General features: G+C 47.3%; 1 protein-coding gene across 1 annotated transcript in view; it reads right to left on the bottom strand.

The window, feature by feature from the left end:
* The window catches only part of MYRFL (myelin regulatory factor like), a 942772-nt gene that overhangs the window by 714017 nt on the left and 203284 nt on the right, over window positions 1–25471 (bottom strand). Inside the window, exon 6 of the mRNA XM_069629965.1 lies at window positions 631–694. Within this exon, the coding sequence (XP_069486066.1) occupies window positions 631–694 (64 nt within the window). The remainder of the gene's footprint in view (window positions 1–630; window positions 695–25471) is intronic.

The raw sequence follows: 25471 nt of genomic DNA, 5'->3' as shown, positions 1-25471 counted from the left end.
GCTGCAAAAGTGATCGTACACCAGTAGCACTTCTGCCTTATTCCTGCCAGTTATATCTTTCGGAAGGTTGTCCAGGACTTAAGGAAACGCATCTGTGAGCAAATTGATTATCTGAATTAGAGAAGTTTACATGAGAGTGAATGTTACATGAACAAAGTAGGGCTTGTTAGGTTCAACTAAAGGGAATCAAGTTATTGCAAGATATGATATGATATATATATGATATGGCATTTATAACGTGCCTATACACAAGTATTTCAAGGCGCGAAAGATCAGATATTCTGGAAATAGTGGGTGGTTTATAGTTTGCTAGAATGTGGGGCTGTATTCCTCACTGCTTAAGGATGCCCAGTAAACCTGTAGATCCGAGGCAAGAGGAGCTGAATAAGCTTGTCGGCAGGAAAAGTGAACATTACAGTGCATCGCAATAGGAAATGCTCGAAGGTACAAGATATGAGAATTAGTTCACAAGTGGAGAGGGAACAAAGTGCGAAAGAGTCAGAGGAACATAATGTTCTTATATATATTGAAAAAGTGCTGAATATCCTTCAACAGTCTGATGTTGCGCACATGACCAGTGCACACGTGTTGTATATCAGCTGACTTACTTCCTCTGGAGTGGTTCCATACTGGCCAGTCAGTCGAGTCTTCCAAATGGGACCGCTTCCTCTTTTTTGTTGGTGATGGCAAAGTACTAGAAATTAAAATGTTCCATTTAGTTTACCCAAAATATGCACCAAAACTCTAACAACTATGTACATGTTCCTGAAACACTTAACGATCAAAACAGCAAGTTCAAAACAAATATTTTGGAGCTATTATTTTATTTCCCATCACCTTTAGCATTTTAAAATGCACCGAGGCATTAATAAACAACAGAAAAATGCAATTTCCACTGAGGCATGCAAGGCCTTCTGTGAATCCCAAAATTTGTATAAACAATGTTGACAGGCAGCACCATGTCAAAATAATGCAATAAAACATACTGTCGCAGAGTGCAGATTGGTGGGGGTGGGATTATGGGGATGGGGGGAGGTAGGAATGAAATGAGGATAGCGTATGACTCCCACATGACTCTCAGCCCGAACACAGAGACACGGTAGATGCATCTCATTCTTAAGCCCTTCACAGCCTTCATCGATGTATTGCAGATGTAAGAAACGTTACTCTCTCAGACAGCCATTCAGGCCATACCCAATTGATGATCTAGAGGAGATGGACATGTCATCAATCGAACAAGTCGACTGACTGCACATCAGGAAATCAATGACGTCATCACGACATAGCTGCACTTTGACATGGAGTACATATCCATCCAATCACAAAGTTACAATAACATGTATTAGTCTGTTGCATAGAGACATGAAAGACATGCTTATGACTCATGCAGGTAGATGACAGACCCACATACAAATATATGGGATACATTACTCACCGTAATCGTATTTCTGATGCTTGTATCTGCTTAGATTCACATGCTGTGCATAGGCCGACATCTAGTGGAAGCTGCAGAGTATTACAGTTTGTTTTTCAAAACTCGAAAATGGGCGTCAACACAGGGCATGCCAGTAATACTATCCCTAGTGTGACGTCCACTGTATCCATGATCCCTCACGCGTGTAGGAGCCTCAGATTGTATTTTTTCTGACATGAGGTAGCCTGAGGAGTAGCGTGAGTACAGATTATCCAAGCAGATAGATGGATAGATAAGACTACAAGCATCCATGCGCCTTCTCTCAGAGGGGAGGAAGGGTGGGCTCATGTGAATCTAAGCAGATACAAGCATCAGAAATACGATGACAGTGAGTAATGTATCCCTTCTGAGGCTTGTGGATTCTGCTTAGATCACATGCTGTGCATAGATTAGTGAGCAGTTTTAGAAGAAGGAGGTGGGATGTGAGAAGGGTCATGACCGAACAGGTGTCTTAGAACCGCTTGTCCCACTTGAGTATCTGTCTTGGAATGAGTGACAATGCAGTAGTGCTGAGTAAAAGTGTGAATCGAGCTCCATGTAGCTGCTTTGCAAATGGTGTCAAGGGGTACATTTGCAATGAAAGCCAGAGTGGCCCCAGTGCCTCTTGTAGAGTGGGCTCTTGGCGTAAAAGGCAGAGTTTCTTCAGGAAGGGAGTACCACAGTTGGATACATTTGACTATCCATTTCGAGATGGCACCTTTAGAGACGCGATCTCCCTCTCTGCCTGTAGCTACAGAGACGAACGGTTGGTCTGTTTTTCTTAGCGGCCCGGTCTTGTCTACATAGTAGAGGACCGCTCTTCGCACATCTAGAGTGTGTAGTTTTACCTCAGCAGAGCTTTTGGGTTCTTGGAAGAAGGCCGGTAGCTCAATGCACTGGTTAAAGTGGAATTTAGAAATTAATTTAGGTGAGAACCTAGGATGAGTTCGTAGAACCAGTTTATCCTTATGAACAGTAAAGAAAGGATCGTGCACTGACAGAGCCTGAATTTCACTGACCCTTCTTATGGATGTAATGGCTACTAAGAAGGCAGTTTTATAGGTCAGGTGTTTGAGACTGGTTTTATGCATGGGTTCGAAGGGGGGGCATGAGTTTAGCAAGCACCACATTAAGGTCCCATCCTGGTGGTGGGTTCGAAATTGGAGGATGAAGCCTCTTTACCCCTTCCATAAATGCTTTAACCGCTGGTACTTTCCACCACAACACCTTGTTATGGGAGGTGGTGTAGGCTGACAGCATCGCCAGGTGTACCTTGAGTGAATTAAATACCAATCCTGCATCGAGCAGGTGGAGCATGTAAGTGACAATACTGGAAGGAGTGCATTCAACCGGGTTGATATGTTTATTCAGGCACCAGATAACAAATCTTTTCCATTTATCAAAGTAACAGTGCCTTGTGTTTGGTTTCCTTGATTCATTTAGGATATCCATGCATCTCTGTGGTAGGTTGAGATGTCCAAACTCTATGACTTCAGGAGCCATGCTGCCAAGTTCATTGAGCTGGGTTGAGGGTGCACTGTTTGACCTTGGTGCTGGGATAGTAGGTTGTGCCAGCACGGGAGTCTGATGGGTTCGCACACTGCTAGTTTGCGCAGGTGTGGGAACCATAGTTGTCTCGCCCACATGGGAGCAACTAGGATGAGCGTAATCGATTCCCTGTGCATCTTGCTGACCACCTTCCTCATGAGAGGCGTTGGTGGAAAAGCGTAGGCAAATATCCCTGACCAGTTCATCCACAGGGCGTTCCCCTTGGAGTCTGGCTGGGGAAACCTAGATGTGAATCCTGGGCATTGTCTGTTTTTGCTTGTGGCGAATAGGTCTATAGTGGGGAAACCCCCCTGTGAGAAGAGGTCTTCTACGACTTCTCTGTGCAGACACCATTTGTGTTCTTCTGGGATGGGATTTCTGCTCAAAGCTTCTGCTAGTGAACTGAGATCCCCTGGAACATGTTGAGATGACAGGTAAATGTTCCGTCTGAGTGCCCATGTCCACATTTTCTGGGCAAGCTTGGACAGATTTGGCGAACAAGTCCCTCCCTGCTTGTTTATGTATAACATGGCTGTCATGCTGTCTGTTAAGATCTGCACTGACAGGTTTATCAGGTGGGGTTCGAACGCTCGAAGCGCTCTGAAGACTGCCAGAAGCTCTAGCAGATTGATTTGATTCTTGACCACTGAGTGAGACCAGAGAGCCTGAGCTGTGTGGTGAAGGAGGTGTGCGCCTCACCCCGATAGGGACATGTCTGTAGTGACTACAGCCTGTATCTCCGGATCAAAAAAGGGTTTCCCCTTTGACAGGTTCTCTCTCGTCCACCAGTGAAGACTTTGTACAAGTGGTGTCAAAACGACCACTAGATCGTCCCACTGACCACTTGCCTGAGACCATAGTCTCGCCAACCATTCCTGCATGGGTCGCATGCGCAGGCGCGCGTGTGGAACCAGGCAAATACATGACGCCATCATGCCTAGCAAACGCATCACTTTGCGCACCCTTATCTGACGACCGGGCTGATATTGAGGAATTTGCAGTAGTATATTCCGAATTCTTTCCTCTGATGGAAAGGCCAACCCCTCTTGGGTGTCTAGGACAGCTCCTAGGAACTGTTTGGAGGTGCTTGGCACCAGGCTTGATTTTTTCTCGTTGATAGAGAAACCCAATTCGAAGAGGAGGTCAATAGTTCTTTGGATGTTGGATTTGCAAATTAGTGTGGTTTCCCCCGTGATGAGCCAGTCGTCCAGGTAAGGGTACACTTGGATTGCCTCCCTGCGTAGGTGTGCCACCACCACCACTAGTACCTTGGTGAATACTCTTGGAGCCGAGGCTATACCGAAGGGCAGCACCTTGAACTGGTAGTGCTGACTGTCCACCTTGAAGCGCAAGAATCTTCTGTGCGCTGGGAACATGGAAATATGAAAATAGGCATCTTTCATGTCCAATGTTGCCATGTAATCCCTCTTTTTAGGAGAGGGATAACCTCTTGCAGAGTAGTCATGCGAAATTTTTGGGGCTTGACATACTTGTCTAATACTGGGCGCATAGTAAAATCTTTTTTTGGCACAAGGAAGTAAGTTGAATAAATACCCTTGTTTACCTGGTTGCCCGGGACGAGTTCTATCGCGTCCTTTGCAAGAAGATTGACGATTTCCTCGAGGAGGATCCTCTGGTGGTCCAGGGAGTGTCTTTTTTGTCTAGGAGGGTGGTTGTAGGGGCGCTCCAGCAGTTCGATGCAGTATCCTGCGGACACTCTGGACAGCACCCATCTGTCCGATGTGATCCCTTCCCATGCTTGGGTGAAGTTGGAGATGTGCCTCCCTACTGGGGATGCGTGGGAAGGGACCCTGAGCGGAACGTCACTGTTTGCCGGGAGGTGTACCGCCTCTGGTTGGGCTGCCTCTTCCTCTACCACAGCCCCTCTTATTACCTCTGCTGTAACTTTGGGTAGTCTGTTGGTTGCTACCCCACGATGTACCCTGCCCCTGTGTGTAATTGGAGACCCTCTCGGAATTTTGGCCACGTGAGCCACGAAAATTACTATTCCCTCTCTGGTTCGTGGGCTTACTAGTCAATTGTCCCAGGGACTTAAGGGTATCGTACTCGTCTTTGGCAGTTTTGAGTGCCTCCTCTACTGCTTTGCCAAACAAGACATTTGGTTCCACCGGCATGTCGATAAGGGTAGCTTGGGTCTCGAGTTTAAACGCTGACTGCCTAAGCCAAGCGTGCCTCTTAATGACAGTGCTCTCTGCTATGAGCCGGCCTGCATTATCAGCGGCGTCAAAGGTCGTCTTTAGAATGCAACCGGACACAGCTCTGCCCTCCGATGCGATCTCGGCTAACTGGCCCTTTAGTGGTTCCGGTGTGGAGTCAATGAGAGCAGCTACTTGCTCCCACTGGTGGCAATTGTAACATGCCAGCAGAGTGGTGGTATTGGCGATTCTTGCCTGGTAAGCGGAAGTGGAGGCCACGTTCCTTCCTAACCCGTAAATCCTCTTGCTCTCCTTGTCTGGGGGAGCTTCATATGCTGATAGAGGTGTTCCCGCTCGATTCCTGGTGTTAGTGACTACCAACGAGTCTGGCTTAAGTTGACCCCTTATGTAAAGTGGGTCTGACTGGGCGGCCCTGAACATCTTTTCAATTCTGGGGTTTACAGCCCTGGTGAGATTAGGGGTGAAGAGGGAAGGATCAATTCTGCGTTCGATGGACTTCAGAATTGGAATGGCTTGGGCAATGGGTTTCTTGTCCCCCATGATTTCCTCTGCAAAGTCCCTCTCTTTTTGCGCCCCTTGAGTGTCTATGTGGAAGTGCTCTGCCGCTCTAGCTAAGACCTCATTCAGAAGGGGCTGGTTATCTACTGGAGAGTCAGTAACCTGTGGTTCATTGCGAACAGGAGAGTCTATATTGTAGACTTCTGCCTTATCTTCCTCCTCCCCATCTTGGCCCTCGTCATCTCCATAATAATTGACTCCTGTTTGGTCGTCCAATATTTCTGTGTCAGGATCCTCACTATATTGCTGTTAAGGTTGGATGTAGTAAGGGTCTGAAATCAGGCCCTGAGTTGGAGTCCCAAAAATGAGGTCGCTTATTAGGAGGCTGAGGGTCCCTGGATCCTGAAGGAGTAGCATTGTCAGCGGTACTCTGATAACTGAGGAAATTATCTGGGTTTTTTTTGTAGAAATCAGCCAGGGAAGACATCCTCCTCATTACCCTATCTATGTCCTCACTGCTCCATTCTCTGGAGCTGGGGGTGACAACCTCCTGTTGAGGTTCCTCTTGTTCCTCTTCTATACCCATATCCTGAGGAGTGGGAGGGATAAGTCTTGGTTTAGAGACAGGGACAGGGGTCTTGGATGTATCCTTATCTGAAGACTTGTGTCTGTCCTTGTGTACCTGGGGTGCAGAAGTTAGGTGTGATTACTTTTTCAGCTGTTTACCCCTTCCCCTTGAGTAGAAGAGTGTTTTCCTGATGTTTTGACCCTATCTGAACCTTTCAACGCCTGGCGTCGAGATTCGGGAGTGTGTAGGGTACTCTCTGAATCTTTGACGTGTGCACGTCGACTTTCAGAGGCAGGCGCCGAACGGGCTGCCGAAGGCCAACTGTAATCATGCAACTTGGGGGTGGAGGTCGGATTCGTCCTGTGACGAATACACCTCTGTGACTTTGTGGAGCGAGGCACTTTTAGCAACTGTGGATGGTTGCTGTGTGTCGTGCGGCGATCTCGACCTGGAACGCCCAGAGGACACCGATTCTGTGGACCGCTCTCTATGTGCCTCTTCCTTCCGAGAACTCGGCACACATGTCGAGTCTCGGCTGGCCTTACTGTGTTTAGGTGTAGTAGTTTGGATAGCGCTCGTGTCGCTGGGTGTGGTCCCCATAACTGCCCCGCCGGACAATCCTCTGAGGTCAGGGACTAGCGCTTGGGTGTCTTTCGACGCCCCTGGCCCTCGCCGTCCGAAAGTGCGACATCGCTGCCATCACTGAAGGCACCCACCGCTTCCATGGCCTCGAGCTGCCTTGCGTGGTGGGCCCAACGTTTAGTGGAGTGGTCCTTTAGTGTTTTTGCCTTAAACAGGCTACACGCTCTGCAGTTAGCTTCGGGGTGGTCCCTAGGCAGACAGAGATTACAGGTGGCGTGTTTGTCAACCCAAGGGTACTTGCGGTTGCACTTGGGGAAAAATTTAAATGGAGTACTCTCCATATGTCACCTTATGGCAGCGGGCTAGTGTATGTAGGAAATAAAAGCGAGTGTGAGTATGTTTCCACCCTCCACTCTCCCTACTTTCAGGGCCGAGACCAGAGGCCTTCTGAGGGCCAAAGTCCGTCATTGCAGTCTCGACGGTTGCTTTGTTCTTCGGATCTCGACGTGGGAGTGAAAGAACGGGGAATTAAATATGATTTTTAGCAAAATGGCTGAAAGCCAGGGGACTCTGCAACAATGCTTCTGACAAGTATGGCGGAAAAAAACAATCTGAGGGTCCTACACGCGTGAGGGATCATGGGTACAGTGGACGTCACACTAGTGATAGTATTTCTGGCACGCTCTGTGTCGACGCCCATTTTCGAGTTTCCAAAAACAAACTGTAATACTCTGCAGCTTCCACTAGATGTCACCCTATGCACAGCATGTGATTTAAGCAGATTCCACAAGCCTCAGAAATACATATATATATATACAAATTTTCTGCCACAGCTGAACCACAAGACGCCAAAGTATACATATTCAAAGCTTGCACATGCTCGACTGCCACTAACATGGAAAAGCCATAAGGACACATATGTAAGCTATAGGCCCGCTGAAGTGAATGAGGATGTTGAGATCGTGTTCGAGTACATGGAAGGGCTGTCATGATTGCTGCAGCCAGAGTCAAGAAGAACAATGCACCCATCCAAGGTCGAGTGGAGATGGGAAAGCTCTTGGTTACCAAGACAATAAGCCACCTGCATGAAATTCAGGCTAAAAGCCTCATAATTATAGGCAGGAGAGCTCCAGTTCGTGGTCTCAACACACGTGACCCAGCAGAGCAAGACAATGCCCATTCAATCAAGGTAGACAGTGAGACGCTATTCCCATCGAATCAGAGGTCGAAAGATACAAGTGTTGCTTATGTATTAACAACTGAATTGCACTCTCCCAGGCTTAGGTGATCAGAGATGGCAACATTAGGGATCACACAGCCACTCCATGTTCATTCACTTTGCCTTGAGAAGGTACACTCAGCCTGGTAACTGTCCAGAGTCCCAGGGCTGGGAGAATCCACTCTGTCTAAACGAGAGTCACCTTTCACGTGAAGGTATAATATGTTGCAGGAGCCAATGGTCTCCCCACAGTCTTGCAACATTGTAGGTTGATGCTTGTAGAGGTGGTCCCAGGAGGAGCTACCAGATATGGATATCCAATAGTAGACTTAACCCTTATAGAATGCATACATAGTTCGCCTAAACTGACCAATTTGAACACCCGGTCGGGGACAGAACTTGGTTTTGTGACGTCACACATGGATAAAACCGGGTGACACGCGCTCAGAAGATGAGAGCCCTGGAGAATTCAAGTTTTTCTAGTGTGATTCCTGTCATTTTGTTAGATAATAAAGTCAGTAAACTGTCCCCCATGGCTGAGTCTTCTGTTCTTGAGGTGGGGAGTTTTTGATGGGCCCAAGTGTCTCTTTGCTGGTAATTGGGAGGGGGGCCTGCCGCTCCTTGACAAGTGGTAGCAGAGGGACTGCACAGTGACCCAAGGAAATCGATGCCTAAATCCACACGTGGGCAAAAAGAGATGAGGTTGACAGGAGTCACCTTTGGAGGAAATGTCTGCCCGCTTCCTGTCGAATAATGGAAGAGATGGAGTCCTGCAGTATGGCAGCCATGAAATGGGGAACCTCCTGATCTACTCTAATGCCAGAGTTTACCAACTAGGTTCACAGGACTGTAGTTGGTCTTTGCTGTCACTGTTCTCAAGGACAACAAAGATAACTGGCAGTGGCTGGTCTCCATGGAGCACATATGAATGACAAAGTTACTCACAATAGTGACTACCTTACTCCTAGTACATAGTCCCCTTTCCTCCATACTTGTGGGACATTCGGTCCTTCGCGACGGGACCGGAGCACTTTTAATAGCATCAAAAAATGTACTGTGTTGTCCTTTTATTTTTATGCGGGGCCACCGCACATGGCAACAGCCTTCCTGAGCTCTGCCCCGCGCATCGCACTTTCAGTCCTACTATTAGAGAGGACAGCGGGCGGGCGTATGGAGGAAAGGGGACTGTGGACTAGGAGTAAGGTAGTCACTAAGGTGAGTAACTTTGTCATACTCCTACATCCCGTCCCCTTTCCTCCATACTTGTGGGAGATTCCCAAGCACTGACCATAGGATCTACAGGTGGATGGAAAATCCCTTATTGGAACACATTTTTAAGAACTGCCTGGCCGAATTGGGCATCAGCCCGGGAGCTCAGGTCAAGACAGTAATGTCTGGAAAAAGCCGATGGGGAAGCCCACGTAGCAGCGTTGGCTATGGACTCCGAAGGGACGCTTTTTTTGGGAAGGCAACTGCAGCCGCTTTGCCACAAACCAGATGTGCATGAGTGCCCTTTGGGGGATGAAGGCCCTGAATTTTGAAGGCCTCGGAAATACATGAAGCTATCCACCGAGAGATGGACGCTTTCAAGGTTAATTTTCCTTTTGTGTCACCGAAGGTAACAAAGATTTATGGAGAATTTCTAAGTTCACTTGTTCTGTCGAGGAAGAACTTCAGAGCACGTCTGACATCTAGATTATGTAAAACCCTCTCAGCATCGGAGACCGGGTTCAGGAAGAAGACTGGTAAAGATATTGACTGGTTTAAATGGAATTCAAACACCACTTTGGGAAGGAAAAAAGGGTGAATGTGAAGCACAACCTTATACTTGTGGAAATAAGGAACAGATGTTCGACAGAGAGAGCTTGAAGCTCACTTAGTCATCTTGCAGATGTCACCGCAATCAAAAAGGCCACCTTCCAAGAAAGGAAATAGAGCTCGGCAGTGGCCATGGATTCAAAAGGCTTATGACATAAAACAGTCAGGACCACATTCAAATCCCATTTGGGATGTGGGGCCCGAACCGGCGGGAACAGATGTAGAAGAACTGCAAAATGTCTCTTGATGACTGGGTTTTCTAGTGAAAAAGAGCAACTGTCTGTGGACAGATCGTTTATAGTCATAATGTTGAAAACAAAAACGTCGAAAGTCATAATGTAGAAAAAAAAATGTAGAAAAAAAAGTCGCATTTTTTTTCAATACGTTTTTTTTTCAATACGGTTTTTTTTCAAATGGGGGTTCCCCCCTAACTCCCTTTTTTATTTTTTTTGTATTTTACCCATTTTTTATACTTACCAAACCCAAAAAATACATATAAATAAAAAAATAATAGATTCAACTTTTTTTTTCAACATTTTTTTTTCAACATTTTTTTCATTCGAAATTGTTTTTCGACATTTTGACTGACCACTGGACAGATAAGCCACAATGGCGGATAAATATGTCTTGCATGATAAGACATGGATGCCAGAGGCTGCAAGGTCAGATACAAAAGACAACACACAGTCAATAGAAGCCTGCCTAAGATCAAGATCTTTGGCTAGACACCAATGACGAAAACTGAGCCACTTGCTCCTGTATTGAGCTCTCATAGAGGGCTTTTGTGCCGCTTGAGTTATACACATGTTGTCCTCTGAGAGGTTCAACTGTGCTAATGATTGGAACTCAGGCACCAGCCCACCAAGCTAAATGATTGTGGGGGGGGGGGTGCCACAACTGGTGATTTCTCTGGTGAAGAAGGTCGGGAATCTATGGAAACCTGATCATGGAGCACACTGACAGGTGCTGCAGTTCCGAATCAATAACCTGGCTGGCAACCAAGGAGCTATGAAGAAGAGAGTGCAGTTTGATGCACTCCTGAGTTTCCAGAGTGACTGATGAATCAGTGATAAAGGAGGGAAAGCGTAAGCTTTCATGTTGTCCCATGGGATCTCGCAGGCATCCCCCGAGGAAGACACTCCGAGCCTGTCCCTGGACGTATAACGAGGAAGTTTCCTGTTCCATGATGTCGCAAAGAGGTCCACCGCTGGAGAACCCCATTTCTGGAAGATCTTGGTGTGAACATCGGTGTTCATCTTCCACTCATAACTCACCGCAGATTGGCGGCTGAGAGAGTCTGCAGCCACATTGATGTGACCCGGAATGTGCACAACTTGAAGCCAGACATTGTGTTGGATAGCCCAATTCCAAATTTGGATCGCAAGGTCCACCAGGAGGAGAGACTTGGTGACCCCGTTTGTTGATATAGAACATCACTACGGAATTGTCCATGCAAATTCGAACCACAATGTTGGTGATAGAGGGTTGAAAAGCCTTGAGCGCCAGAAAAACTGCCAGGTAATTGATATGGAACCACCTGTCCTGAGGCGTCCACAAATCGTAGCCCTTGAGGTGACGCAGTGTCGCTCTTCACCCCAGAAGGAAGGAGTCTGTAGTAACTGTTGCTTGTGGTCAGTGCTCCTGGTTGGAGGTCCCCGCTGAAAGGTTGCTGGCGGATGACCACCATTGAAGATCTGCCGTCATGCAGGATGGGACTGGAATCATCTTGGAATCTGGATCTGTAGCCTGGGACCAGCAGCTCCGAAGAGCAAGCTGAGTGCGCCTCATTTTCAGGCGTGCAAGAGATAGAGCTAACAGGCAAGAGGCTATGAGGTCAGGGAGTCTCTGGAACCACCAGGCTGACATGTGGGAGGACTGCAGGAAGAGCTGGCACATGGTTGAAGGTCTGCAATCCTGTCCTCCATCAGGAACACTCTGGTACTGATGGTATCCCAAGGGAAACCCAGAAAAATCAGGTCTTGAGCAACCGTCATCAACTATTTCCACCAGTTCACTGACAGCCCAAAATGGAACAGGAGCTGAAAGAGTGACTAAATATTGGGCGAGCGGCCTGTGGGCAAGGACTGCGCAGGAGCCAATTGTCCAAGTATGGATATGCATAAATCCCCTGTCTGAGGAATGCTGCGATGACCAACATCATCTTCGTAAAGACACGCAGTGCCGAGCTGAGACCAAACGGAAGTAATACTGGAAGTGTTCCATTCCCACAGAGAACCGCAGATATTTTTGATGAGGGCTCCAGATCAGAATGTGCATATAGGCATCCTGAAGGTCTACCACGCTGAGCCAATCACCATTCCGGAGAGAGGACTTTATCTGGCAGGGCGTAATCATCTTGAATATCTCTTGGGGAAGAGAGAGATTGAACTTGGAAAGGTTGAGGATAGTGTGCAGGACAGCATGGTTGGGTTTGGGCACTGTAAACAGGCGGGAGTAATAGCCCTCTGCATGCTCCCGCAAGGGAACAGGTTCCACTCCTCTGAGGTTTAGAAGTTTCTGTACCTCGGATCTGAGGGAGGGCGATTCAATCTGCTGAAGCAGGGTGAGAAGGTGGGATAAGGGGGAGAAGCAAGCGGAAGCCCGCCTGGGCGTCAGACAAAACCCATCGGTCTTCTGTGATGGTCTGCCACACCTCCAGATGAGATGAAATTCGTCCTCCCACCAGAGTCTCATGCGACCGATGGAAAATATCATTTAGATGTTTTATCGGCGGGGAGACCATCTGTTGCTGAAGAGGAGGATGTGGACCAAGAGAAAAACCGGCCACCTTGCCTTTGCTGTTTACGGGAAGGGCACCAACTGGAGCATCTGTGCGGCGTGCACGGCCATCCTGAAAGCCTCTGAAACCAGAGAAGGACCTTGTTTGAGACCCCGACCTCTGAGTTTAAGGTGTCTTTTCCTGGGGTTTTCGCAAAGGACCAACAATGGCTTGGCAGTTTGAGTGCTTGCCTTGGCCTTTGGGAGTTCATCATCCGTGGAGGAGTGGAACAGTTCTTTACTCTCAAAGGGTAGATCAAGCACTTTGTCCTGAACATCCTGCAAAAACTTTGTAGCATGCAGCCACGCTTGGCGGGAGATATCTACTCCGACCATAAGGACTTAAGTGGAAGTTTTCTACATGATGGGCCGCAGCCTCAAGTAGATCCTGTGCCAGAACTCTGGCATCGGATAAGCCGCCATTGAACTCTTCAAGCCTATCAGGAGGAATACATTAGTGAAACTCGGCAAGCTTCTTGCACAGTTTGACATTAGCAGCCGCCAGGATAAGCTCCGTATTAGCCTGATGCAGCTGAAGAGCTGAAATGGAAAAAAACCTTTTCCAATGGCAACAAGAAGCTTTTCATGCTTTCGAAAGGATCTGAGACACTGCAGTGGTGGATGTAGAGGCCGGCTTCGACTGGAGAGTAGCTGCTGCCACCACCGTCGATAAAGGGAGTGGACAAAGATATGTCCTCAGGCGTGTGTAGCTTTTAGCGAGTGTCAATTTTCTTTTTTAGGTGTTGTCCGGAATGAGGTTTTTCACAGACCTTACAGGATTTGGCCAAGACATCCTTTTGAAGGAACAGGCCAGTGCGCTCCTGTGTCAACAGCTTAAGGGCTCCAGAAAGAACCCCTTCTTGTGGAGTCAGAGGCTTGGGTATTGGGATGTCTAGCAACGCCATCATATCCACAGCCCGGTCGTGAAAGGCTCTAATAGAGTGGGGGGGTCATTGCTGTCCTGGTCCCCTTGATCCTCATCCAGTGAGGCAGGAGCAGAAACTTGATCCGCTGCACGTGGCGCCTCAAGCCCTGAGGGCAGGGTTGACTGTGCAACGGGTTTTATAGTGATAGGTTTGAATCAAAAGATTCGAAAAACAAAAGTTTCGAAAACAAATAGTCATGGATTGGTTTCAATTGACATGCACTTTTACATGTTAAAAGTAGCATTTCAATACTTTTTTTTGTGACGTTGAAACGTTACATGGAACTGTCCAGTGCTGTAATTTAAGCACTGGACAGCTCCATGTAACTTTTCAAAGTTTTTGTGCATATTGCCATTTAAATGCTTTTTTTGAGCTTTGAAACATTACATGGTGCTGTCCAGTGCTGTAATTTCAGCACTGGACAGCTCCATGTAACGTTTTAAGGTTTTAGTGTATATTGGGGCGTTCCCCCTCAACCATGAATTTTTCACGAAATTGGTCTGACCAAAGAGGTCGTGTTACTGGGAAATCGACCCACCAAATGTCAAACGAACCACCATTTAACGATTGTATCTGAATTTGGGCGCAGTCCATGTGGATTTAACAACCAGTTGGACTCTTAACATGGAGCAAAAAAAGCCAATGAGGTTAAGATCAATACTACCCAGTGGCATTCCTCAGATGTCCCTAACTTAGCAGTTTGGACTACAGATCAGAAGATCTACCAATTGGGGATTGGCTTGACTTACCTGAATAAACTGTTTTGTCCTGAAGATGGCCCAAACATTGAATTGCGTGACAGCACTTAAGATGGTGCAGTACACTCAATAGAGGCTGAAACATATGTCAACCAGATAGGAAATATTAACTTGATTTTTCCCTTTTCTCTTTCGCAACACCAAATAATGTTTTGCCAGGAATATAATGTTCATTATCTTAATACCCCATAATAGGTTTCACAAAAGAAGTAAAAATATCTAAAGATAATCGCTGTATACAAATGGCAAATGCACTCTAATGAATTGTAATAGTATATGGCAAAAGGTTTTTTAAGATCTATAAATATGTGATCACATGTCTATTTAAGTTTTTTTATAAACTGCAAAAAGTCAATACAATTGTATAATTTGCAGGCAAAAGTGTCTTTGTTAAAAGAGGTGTATAATCTACCAAATGTTTAAGAGGTTATACGATTGAACTGCCTGATGTTCATGAAGGGGTTATAGAGAGGGGTGGTCGATCTGTCATTTTTCTGTTGTACTGCATCACAGGTGCCAGTGAGGCCGTGGTCACCACAGGAGAATCAGGGGACTTATGTTCCATTTTAGCCTTATGACAAGGAACCTCGGCAGAGCTGGTGCTAGCACAACTAGAGTGTTTCTGCGAACTCTTAGAGACTGCTGATAAATTAGCCCCCAATGAGGGAACCTCGGAGGATCCAGAACTCGAAAACTTAAAGTGTTTAACTGGCTTCTTTGCCCCCCTCAGCAGGATCGGTTAGACCATAGGCCTGATTGTGGGAAGGCTTAGAGTCACCCCGTGAAGCCAGAGCCCTCGAAGGGGGTCCCTCAATCTTGCTGGCCTTAGATATAGCCACAAGATAGGGAAACTTGGGTGTAACAATGGTATGTTTAGTCACCTTAACAGGAACCTCAAGTCGAGACATGGTACACTTCGTTCCAGATGTGGAAACCTTGGGACTGACCCTGGTGAAAACGGCTCCAGAGGTACTCGGCCTAACTTTAGCCCCCAAAAGCGGAACCTCGGATGAAGATGCGGTCCAGGTAGCCCCTTTGCAGGTGACCTTTGAGGGAACTCCGGAGTGCCGATTAGGTCCCTTTCGGGACACCACAGGGGGATCCCTGGTTACAGAGCTACTTGAGCCCCTCCCGGACCCTGAAGACCCCGGGCAGGAGTCCCCTGGACAGGGTGCCCTAAAAAGGAACAAACTTACTGGTCGCTTCCTTTTTTTTTCAAATAACTGCTGAAATGTCGTGGAGGAATCCACTGGAACACCTCCTCCCACCTGCCAAGCCGATGCTGGAGTGCCGGAATGGAGAGGGAGTCGCAGCAGAAGCATGAGTCCCACCAGTGTTCCGAGCCTAAGCACTCCAGGCAAAGAGAGTGGGGATCCGCCCTCACAAAACAACGTTCGTCAGATGAAAAGGACACAAACCCAGATGCTCCAGCATAGACAGACGGAAGATGACCAAGGAACCAGAGCTTGAAAATGACGGAAAAGGGAACAAAAAGAAAAATATTCCTTGAGATGCTAGTGCGTCCAACCCCGACCACATAGAGAAAAGGAATGAAGGGCAAAGCGCGGGGCAGAGCTCAGGAAGGCAGGACTGCAGTCACGTGTGGTGGCTCTGCATAAAAATAAAAGAAGGACAAAAAAGTAAAAATTGTTATGCTATTAAAAGTGTTCTGGTCCTGTCCCGAAGGACGGAATGTCCCACAAGTATGGACGAAAGGGGACAGGACGTAGGAGTGTGTATAACAGTGATGGAATGGAGGTGGCAGACCGATAGCATTTTACCATGTTTCAATACATAGCAAAACAATTGTGCAGGGCACTGTGTCTGCTATTTGCTGTGCATTGTTGGTGTAAGGCTGAGTTAAATTCTTAAGGTACCTATGTAGTGTGGTGTCAAAGATGGGTTCTGGCAGATGCACAGACCCTAAAATGACCACTTCCTTTCCGTTAAAACCATTCTTTACCAAAACATGTCTGCCGCACAAGACAAGGACATATAGGTTGGGGAGCACACACAGTGTTGCATCTACATCCACCAATCAAAAATGCAAGATGAAGTGCACCAATAACAGTGCAAAGCGAAGATGCAATTGGTCAATTAGAAACACTCTTCAGACAGGCTGAGGAACAATAGGTCTACAAGAGAGCAAAACCGCTCTATAGACAGACAAATTATTATCAAACACTTACAAATTATGTCATTGTACTTAGTCACTAATGACAGATGTCCATTTTCAAGGGCAAAAATGACTAAATGGCAGAGGGAACAGTGTGTCGCCGGCAAAAAATCAAAGATGGGGTGTCCTTTCCAAACCATTAAGGGCCTTATTTTGAATGTGGAAAAGGGTCGCAAGGGTGTCAACATATGGAACCTCCCACGTCCAGATAATACCATCATAGGCAAAGTACAGCCTTAAATGCTCATATAATGCCATCATATGACTGGCTAAGATAAGGGATATATGTTATAGGCTAAAAGTGCTGCCTCGGATTCCAAGATGGGCACTGGAGAGTGATAACCCACTCCCACGGGCTCCCGACCAGGCCCACGAAAGGAGGATTAAAGCTTGCAGAGAGCAGTTTAACAGGGAAATGATATTTGCAATCCCCTGTGAGAAAGGGCGCAGTGATATTGAGGCAGATGGGCCGCAGCTGGCAAAGCAGATCAGAGCGAAGCTGCCGGTCGGTATGCCTGACAACAGGAGAGGCGAGTGGGGGACACCGAGAGAGACGGAAGCAGTCTGTCGAATGGGAGGAGACAGAATCCACTTGCCCAGGAATCCCATGCTGAAGACGCTGGTGCGGGCGTAGAGGGTATCTGGCAAAATTAAGGCTGCAGGAGGCGTGGTGGGAGAGAGCGAAGGCAGCAGCGGAGACCAGCACCATAAAGGTGGTCCAGTTTCAGTAGGACCGTGGGAGAGGTGGCTGTCATACATATACTGGCACAGCACGGAGAAGCAGATGAGCGGGTGGAGGGCCCCGGGCAGACGCACCCATCCAGAGTGAAGGAAAGTGGCTACCAATGCCTGCATAAGAGTAATATCGGAGTGGAGTGATAGATAGATCCGGTAAAGGATCTCCATCATTGAACACACCAGCAACAAATAGGCGAGAGGCCCACTCATATGGTGAGGGATAAACATTATGTGCCCCGGCTCCACTGGGGTGGCTAAGCAAAGGAAAGTTAAACTTAAAAGCGCTCGGGCCCCTCCTTTGGCCACTGCCAACCCACAATAGACACAAAGACGACAGGGGGCCCAGGGGTGAAGCCGGGGCCCTTAGCAGTGAAGGGGAGAGGGGTCACCCTGATTTGAATGCCGAAAAGGTGGTGGTGGTGATAGAGCTGCAGCTGCTGAGGGACATTTGGGCCTCATTCCGAGTAGGGCGCAAAGGGATACCGGGCACCGTTAAGGACATCGGTGCCGGTAATCCCTTTGCGCCGTACTACGAGGTCCCTTAGCGGGTCCCGCTATGGGCGCCTGGTTTTACCAGGTGCCCTCAGCGGGAGCCGCAAAGGGACCAGGGAGCAAATAACGGTACCGCAAATTGCAGTACCATTATTAGCTCCCTCCCAATTCCCATTGAGCCCTATGGGGGCTGAAATAGGAATGGGGATTGCCTTTTTCAATGGGGACTTACTGGTCCCGCAAAGGTCGGACTACACCGGTAAGTCCCCATTGAAACAGGTCGGAGTCGGTACCAGTATTGGAGGCAGCCATGGTGCTAATAGCACCATGGCTGCCTCCAATCTCGGAATGAGGCCCATTGAATGGGGAGAACAAACCACTGCAGGGGACCAAAATAACGACAGAGAAGCCAGACAAAGTAATAGGATTGCATGAGGACGCAAGTAATCAAGCAAGCCTAAGGAGTGCCACTAAACCTCTGGAGCACACTCAGATGCCCAGAACAAAAGAGAAACCCCAGTGTTGCAGCCCATTAAGGGAAGTGCAAAGAGGGCCCAGTTAGAAAGGTGCTGGCAGCAGTCCCCAGCAGAGCCTGCCTCAGGAGAATCGGGGAAACAACATAAAGCTGATGAGGCCCCCCCGGACAACCGATGAAATGGCCGTAAGGAAAGAAGATCTGCAAGTGTGTTTAAAAGGCATGGAGGAGAGGAGAGGAGAGGGTGACAGCATTTTTCCAGGAACAAATGGTGAATCTGGAGTCAGAGAAGAAATCAACTCCCTGGGAAATAGGGTGGACTTAGCAGAAAACGGCTTATCTGAAGTCGACAAGGAGGTACATCGGAAATCGGAGCTACTGGAGCAAATCGCTGCTGCCACACAAAACCCATTAATTCAGGCTGAAGATCTAGAGAACCGTTCTAGATGGTCCAAAATAAGAATTAAGGGCCTGGTGGAGGCTAATGTGGATGGAGACCTGAAAACAACAGCACAGCAATGCTTTGCAGCCCTGCTGACGGACATCGCCACAGAGGAGATCAGGATAGATTGGATACATAGAGTGGCCCCCAAGAGGAGGGGTGAAGGAAACAGGCCAAGGGATGTACTGGCGGAACTGCCCTCCTATGAAGAGAAAGAGAAAATTCTCAGGGCAGCTAGGGGCCAAACCACGATCTCGATCAACGGCTCGCAGGTGAGCCTATTCCAAGACTTGGCAGCTACCACACTTCAGAAAAGAAGAGCAATGGGGCCAGTGACCAGAACATTGGTGGAGAAACAAATCCCTATAAATTGACCTTTCCCTTTAGCTTATTATTCCCCTGGGACGGGAGACAGCAGAGAACCACATGTGCTGAAGGCTTGGCAATCCTGGGGATGGAGGATGGGGGGGCAGCCTCTGAAGATCAAAGACGTGGGGCACAACAACAGAGATAGAGGCCCTGGGAGTGGACTGCTGCACAGGGAAAGAGAGAAGACAAACTGAAAGGTCCTCGAGCAAGACGAAGAGGGGATGAAAAATAATACCAAGTCGATCCACAAATATATACATGGGAGACACCTGAGGTATGGAAGAATGCACAGAACAAAGGGACAAATAGACAGAGAGAAGAAGAACAGTGAATGCTATCTAGCAGGAATAAGCGGGCCTGCAGTGGGTAAGGCCCAAAAACAACTAGCAGAACTCAAGAACAGGGAGAACTACAATATTCTGAATGAATCCCAAAGATAACTGAGGCTGCTTAGGACCACCACGGCTAAGAGTGCTCTCTTAAGTCTCAACAGCGCTACTATATTGGGGCTAATGAGGTAGATAAAATGCTTGCAAAGCTACTGAAACAACAGAGGGGTCAGAGCAACGTAGGGGGAATAAAACAACCAGATGGGACCATAGTCACATATTCAGATGCGATAGTACAGGCCTTTGTTACATACTATGAGCAGCTCTACTCCTCAGAATGACTGGACGGCCACAGGATCAAGGCATTTTTAGAAGGGGTGAAGCTGACCAAGATAACAGGAGAAGACAGGGGAAACTTAGAAAGGGAAATCACAGAGTAAGAGGTTGAACGGATGAAAAAAGCCTCCCAAATAACAAGGCCCCAGCTCCGGATGGCTATTCAGGGAGCTTTTATAAAACGTGAAGTAATGAGCTAAAAGGCTTCCTCACTAAACTATACAATACTTTTCGGAATGGGGAAGGAGTGACTCGTATGATGACAGAGGCCAAGGTAGTTTTGTTTGAAAAAACAAATAAGGATCCTACAAGCTGTGGATCGTATAGGCTCTTAGCATTATTAAATATGGATGCAAAAATATATAAGGGGATTCTAACGGAAAGAGTAAAGGGAGTATTGCCAGGGGTCATAGGGCAGGAACAATCAGGCTTTATCACAGTGAGACAAACTTGAGACAATACCAGAAGGGTAATCCATTTATTGGAAAAATTGAACAAAACGGACTCTGGCTACCCTGATCTCCCTAGATGCTGAAAAAGCCTTCAACGTGGTAGAATGGCCATACTTATTTCAGGTGATGGAACAAATGGGGTTTGGACCAAAGCACATCCAAATGCTGGAGGCGAACTACAGAGACCCATTGATTAGGTTAGGTTAGCTGTTAATGGATATATTTCGGACGCTATAGGTATTGAGCGAGGGACCAGGTAGGGATGTCCCCTATCCCCCCATTTATATGCTATATATCTGGAACCTCTGCTAGCCACATTCAGACAGAAACAAGACATCAAGGGATCCCATTCAGAGGGGAAACGCATAAAATGGCTGTCTATGCTGGAACCGGTTTCGTCCATCCCAGCCCTGGTGGGAATTTTAAGGGAACAAGGCTTGACGGGGCTAAAGATAAACATGGGGAAATCAGAAATGTTGCAGGTGGGCCTATCTAAGGAGGTGTATATCGCTCGGCAGAGTTGCTCCTGTTTCGCTCAGCTGGGGGGAAGCATAACATATCTAGGGATAAAATTAACCAGTAGAGTTTCAGCGCTGTATAAAGTCAACTACCCGGATCTAATTAAAAAGATACAAGAAGACTTTGCCAGGTGGACCCCGATGAGGATCTCCTGACTAGGGCAAACAAATACAGTGAAGATGGTGACCCTCCCCAGGTTACCATATACATTTCAAACACTTCCTATAGGGCACTCAAAGGCATTCTTTAAATTAATGAACACACTGAGCAGGCAAGGCAAGCGCCTGAGACTTGCTTTAGATCTTTTGAGAGAGGTGGAGTGGGGCTGCTTAACTTACATCGGTACTATGAGGCCGCACAATTGAGAGTGGTGCGCAAATAGTTTTCTGATTGCAGGACAAAGTATGGGCACGGATGCATAGGGCTGTGGCGGGATGCTCATTTGTTGTGGCTTAATGGGAAAGATAGGCCCCGAGCGCCAAGCGTAGTAGGGCACTCCGCACCACATGCAACATATGGGACAGGTGGATCAAAAGGGGACACTTGTCAACTATTCCATCCCCATTCACTCCTATGTTTGAAAATAACAATTTTACTCTGGGCATGGTTATGGGCACATTTAGCAGATGGAAGGAAAGCGGGTGTGCGAAGATCAGAGACATGATGTGGGAGGGGGAAATACCATCATTTGAGGGCTGCAAGACACATGTAGGGCTAACGGAGAGAAATAGATATGAATATTTACAGCTGAGGCATTGGCTACGACAGAGGGAGATCCGCAAGCAGCAATTAGGCCGCTGACTAAATTTGAGACATACGCTATCACTCATACGGCCGATAAACATTTAGTATCCGATATATATATGTTACTTCAAGAGTGCTCAGATCAAAAGATTTTGCCATACCAATTAGCCTGGGAGGACACGTTGGGAGAAGCGGTAAGAAAGGGCCACTGTGAAGGGTTATGGAGGAACATCCTGAAATTGACCAGGCAGGTCCCTACAGATACGAGAGGCATGGTATAAAATGATGCTAGCAGACTATATAAAATCTATGAATCGGCCTCTCAGGATTGCTGGAGGGGGTGCAAAGGGATAGGGGACTGGAGACATATATGGTGCAGGCACTCCAAGATTAAAGATTTCTGGGAAGAAGTTACGGGTTATTTGCAGAAAATAGTACCGGAAGGTCAACCTCTCTCTTTGGGTGAGAATCTATGTGGACTACTAGAACCAGAGCAACATATAATCTCAAAGCCACAGAAAAGAGCTAGGGTGACCTTATTAATAGCGGCTTGGCTAGTTATCGCTAACAACTGGAAGCAAAATAGCCCACCCACGGCGACATGTTGACTCTGCAAACTGTGGGATACAGTGGCAATGGAGTGGATTACCGACAAGATCCAAGGGGACTCTGAGAGATTCCGGAAACAATTGGGGAGAAGGTATTTCTTTTTGAAAAGCGACTTTGTGCAACAATGGTGCCCACAAAATATACGGGTGCTGGACATACAGTGAATATCAAATGAACCACATAGAACCCCTTTGCAGTCAACAATCTACATGTACGCTATACTCCGCAGCCAGACTTTTAGGTGTAGATGGGGGGGTGAAGGAGGGGAATCGTTTTGACAAATGCTAATAAAGAATAGTTTTAAAAAAAAGTGCAGCCTCCATATACCAAGTCCATCCTAAAAGACATACACATAAGAGGGGGACGAGGGTTGCCCTTAAGTTAAGATCACACCGCAGACCCATTGATTTTGCAAAAAATCTATTGGCCATAACTTTCACTCATGAGACAAATCTATATGATATTTTCCAAAGAAGGTTTCTGGCTTGGGGCTCAAAAATTGTAATGCTTGGTCAATGTTTGTCCAATGGTTTAAAACGTATAAAGCATTTGGTCCCTTTTTGCATTGGTTTTCCCATTCATGTGCATTCATTGAACACAGTCTAAATCGCTGGATGGATTTGCTTCAAATTTGAAACAAGTTGGGCAGTACATTCTTAAAATGTTGGCAGAGAACAGGCTGCCCCTAGCACCAACATCTTTTATGTATCTCCCATGGTGCATTGCACCATGTAAGTCTTTTCAGAAATGAAAATCCGTCATTTTTTTCATCAATGGTAGCCAGTCTCGAAAGATCTTCCTGCAAAAAAAGTAAAAAAGAAAATCATGTACAGTGATATGAATGGGAGAAGGGGGTGTTTGCTTTCAGGGTGGATTAGAGGAGGATGAAACACAATCGAATGCTATGTTTGAGCCTCTGGGGAATGCACGGGAATAATGTTTTGTCTGTTTGTTTTCCGTTTTCACGAGAAAAGTACGGTTCTTGTGGCCATTTCACGAGAGGCTGCAATGTTTGCACATTAATTAGGTGCTTCATGGGAATACAAGTTGTTAAAATGATGTTAGGCGGGTGACTGTGGGCAGTTTGCTTTCAGGAAGGATCTGATTAGACACAAATGTAGGAAATGTGCACATTGACAGCAGGGGCTGGCTCCATTTCCCCATCTTTGACCACCCTCATCACAATGACCCACCCATTACTGCAGGCTCTCGGCCCAGACTCAGGATCCCATGCAGACCCGTGCAGAGGGAGAGACTGTTCATTCAACGCAGGGCGAACACGCTTCTCCAGCTTCTCATGGTTGTATGCTTGAGCGGAACCAGCACAATGCTGCCCACGCCGACCTTCAGTGCTGGTCCTCTCGCCGCACCAGCGTTGGGACGACCCTCCGCAGGTGCAGTCTGTGTTGCCGTCTGTCCTGCATATAAGGACAAGAGCCGGCCTCTCACATCCATGGCTGGAGGGAGTCTTTGTTTGTCTACACAGCTCTCCCGACTCAAGGGGGCCACCAGGGAAATGCTTGAGCCGTAGTGCAGAGACCATGCCCTCGTCTTAAAGATCATCTTATTCCTGATTTCTCCAAATGCCACTAGCAACTTTCCTCCAGCTAAACCATTATTCTAGCTCCTGATTGGGACCAACCCATTTCTCACTGGGCATACTTGCCCAGATAGCTCCCACTCCCAAACCACAGTGAGAATCTCAACTGCAAGAAATGCAATACAAATATACACTCCTTCATTCTTCTAGCAATTCTATAGAAGTTAGCAGAGGAATTTGGGGACTACCTCAGGCCTCATAAAAAAAATGGAACACACCAGAAATAGATGCCAAGGAGGGCTGGGCAAGGCTACAACAGGAACCGGTAGCAGAGTTCACAAATAGTATCAAGAAAGTGTTTAAGAAAGAGACAGCAACACTGAAAGGGATTCAAGCAATATTGGGATGGTTGAAAACGCCCTCAAGGATTATAGCGGCAGGAAGGACATGTGCAAAGAGACCGTAAGGGGCAGTAACTGGGGCGGGAAGCCAGACGTTTCTTATGGTTGAGAGGAAGACTGAAGGAGGGCTTAAGAATATGTCTTAAAATATTTGATGGTCTGTAATGGGATGAGTACCCCTCAGCAGGATCGGTTAGACCATAGGCCTGATTGTGGGAAGGCTTAGAGTCACCCCGTGAAGCCAGAGCCCTCGAAGGGGGTCCCTCAATCTTGCTGGCCTTAGATATAGCCACAAGATAGGGAAACTTGGGTGTAACAATGGTATGTTTAGTCACCTTAACAGGAACCTCAAGTCGAGACATGGTACACTTCGTTCCAGATGTGGAAACCTTGGGACTGACCCTGGTGAAAACGGCTCCAGAGGTACTCGGCCTAACTTTAGCCCCCAAAAGCGGAACCTCGGATGAAGATGCGGTCCAGGTAGCCCCTTTGCAGGTGACCTTTGAGGGAACTCCGGAGTGCCGATTAGGTCCCTTTCGGGACACCACAGGGGGATCCCTGGTTACAGAGCTACTTGAGCCCCTCCCGGACCCTGAAGACCCCGGGCAGGAGTCCCCTGGACAGGGTGCCCTAAAAAGGAACAAACTTACTGGTCGCTTCCTTTTTTTTTCAAATAACTGCTGAAATGTCGTGGAGGAATCCACTGGAACACCTCCTCCCACCTGCCAAGCCGATGCTGGAGTGCCGGAATGGAGAGGGAGTCGCAGCAGAAGCATGAGTCCCACCAGTGTTCCGAGCCTAAGCACTCCAGGCAAAGAGAGTGGGGATCCGCCCTCACAAAACAACGTTCGTCAGATGAAAAGGACACAAACCCAGATGCTCCAGCATAGACAGAAGGAAGATGACCAAGGAACCAGAGCTTGAAAATGACGGAAAAGGGAACAAAAAGAAAAATATTCCTTGAGATGCTAGTGCGTCCAACCCCGACCACATAGAGAAAAGGAATGAAGGGCAAAGCGCGGGGCAGAGCTCAGGAAGGCAGGACTGCAGTCACGTGTGGTGGCTCTGCATAAAAATAAAAGAAGGACAAAAAAGTAAAAATTGTTATGCTATTAAAAGTGTTCTGGTCCTGTCCCGAAGGACGGAATGTCCCACAAGTATGGACGAAAGGGGACAGGACGTAGGAGTGTGTATAACAGTGATGGAATGGAGGTGGCAGACCGATAGCATTTTACCATGTTTCAATACATAGCAAAACAATTGTGCAGGGCACTGTGTCTGCTATTTGCTGTGCATTGTTGGTGTAAGGCTGAGTTAAATTCTTAAGGTACCTATGTAGTGTGGTGTCAAAGATGGGTTCTGGCAGATGCACAGACCCTAAAATGACCACTTCCTTTCCGTTAAAACCATTCTTTACCAAAACATGTCTGCCGCACAAGACAAGGACATATAGGTTGGGGAGCACACACAGTGTTGCATCTACATCCACCAATCAAAAATGCAAGATGAAGTGCACCAATAACA

Source organism: Ambystoma mexicanum, chromosome 12, assembly GCF_040938575.1.
Source record: "Ambystoma mexicanum isolate Mex_15411 chromosome 12, UKY_AmexF1_1, whole genome shotgun sequence".
NCBI lineage: Eukaryota > Metazoa > Chordata > Amphibia > Caudata > Ambystomatidae > Ambystoma > Ambystoma mexicanum.
Note: the sequence above shows the minus strand (reverse complement) of the source record. Positions and strands in the feature narration are given on the sequence as shown.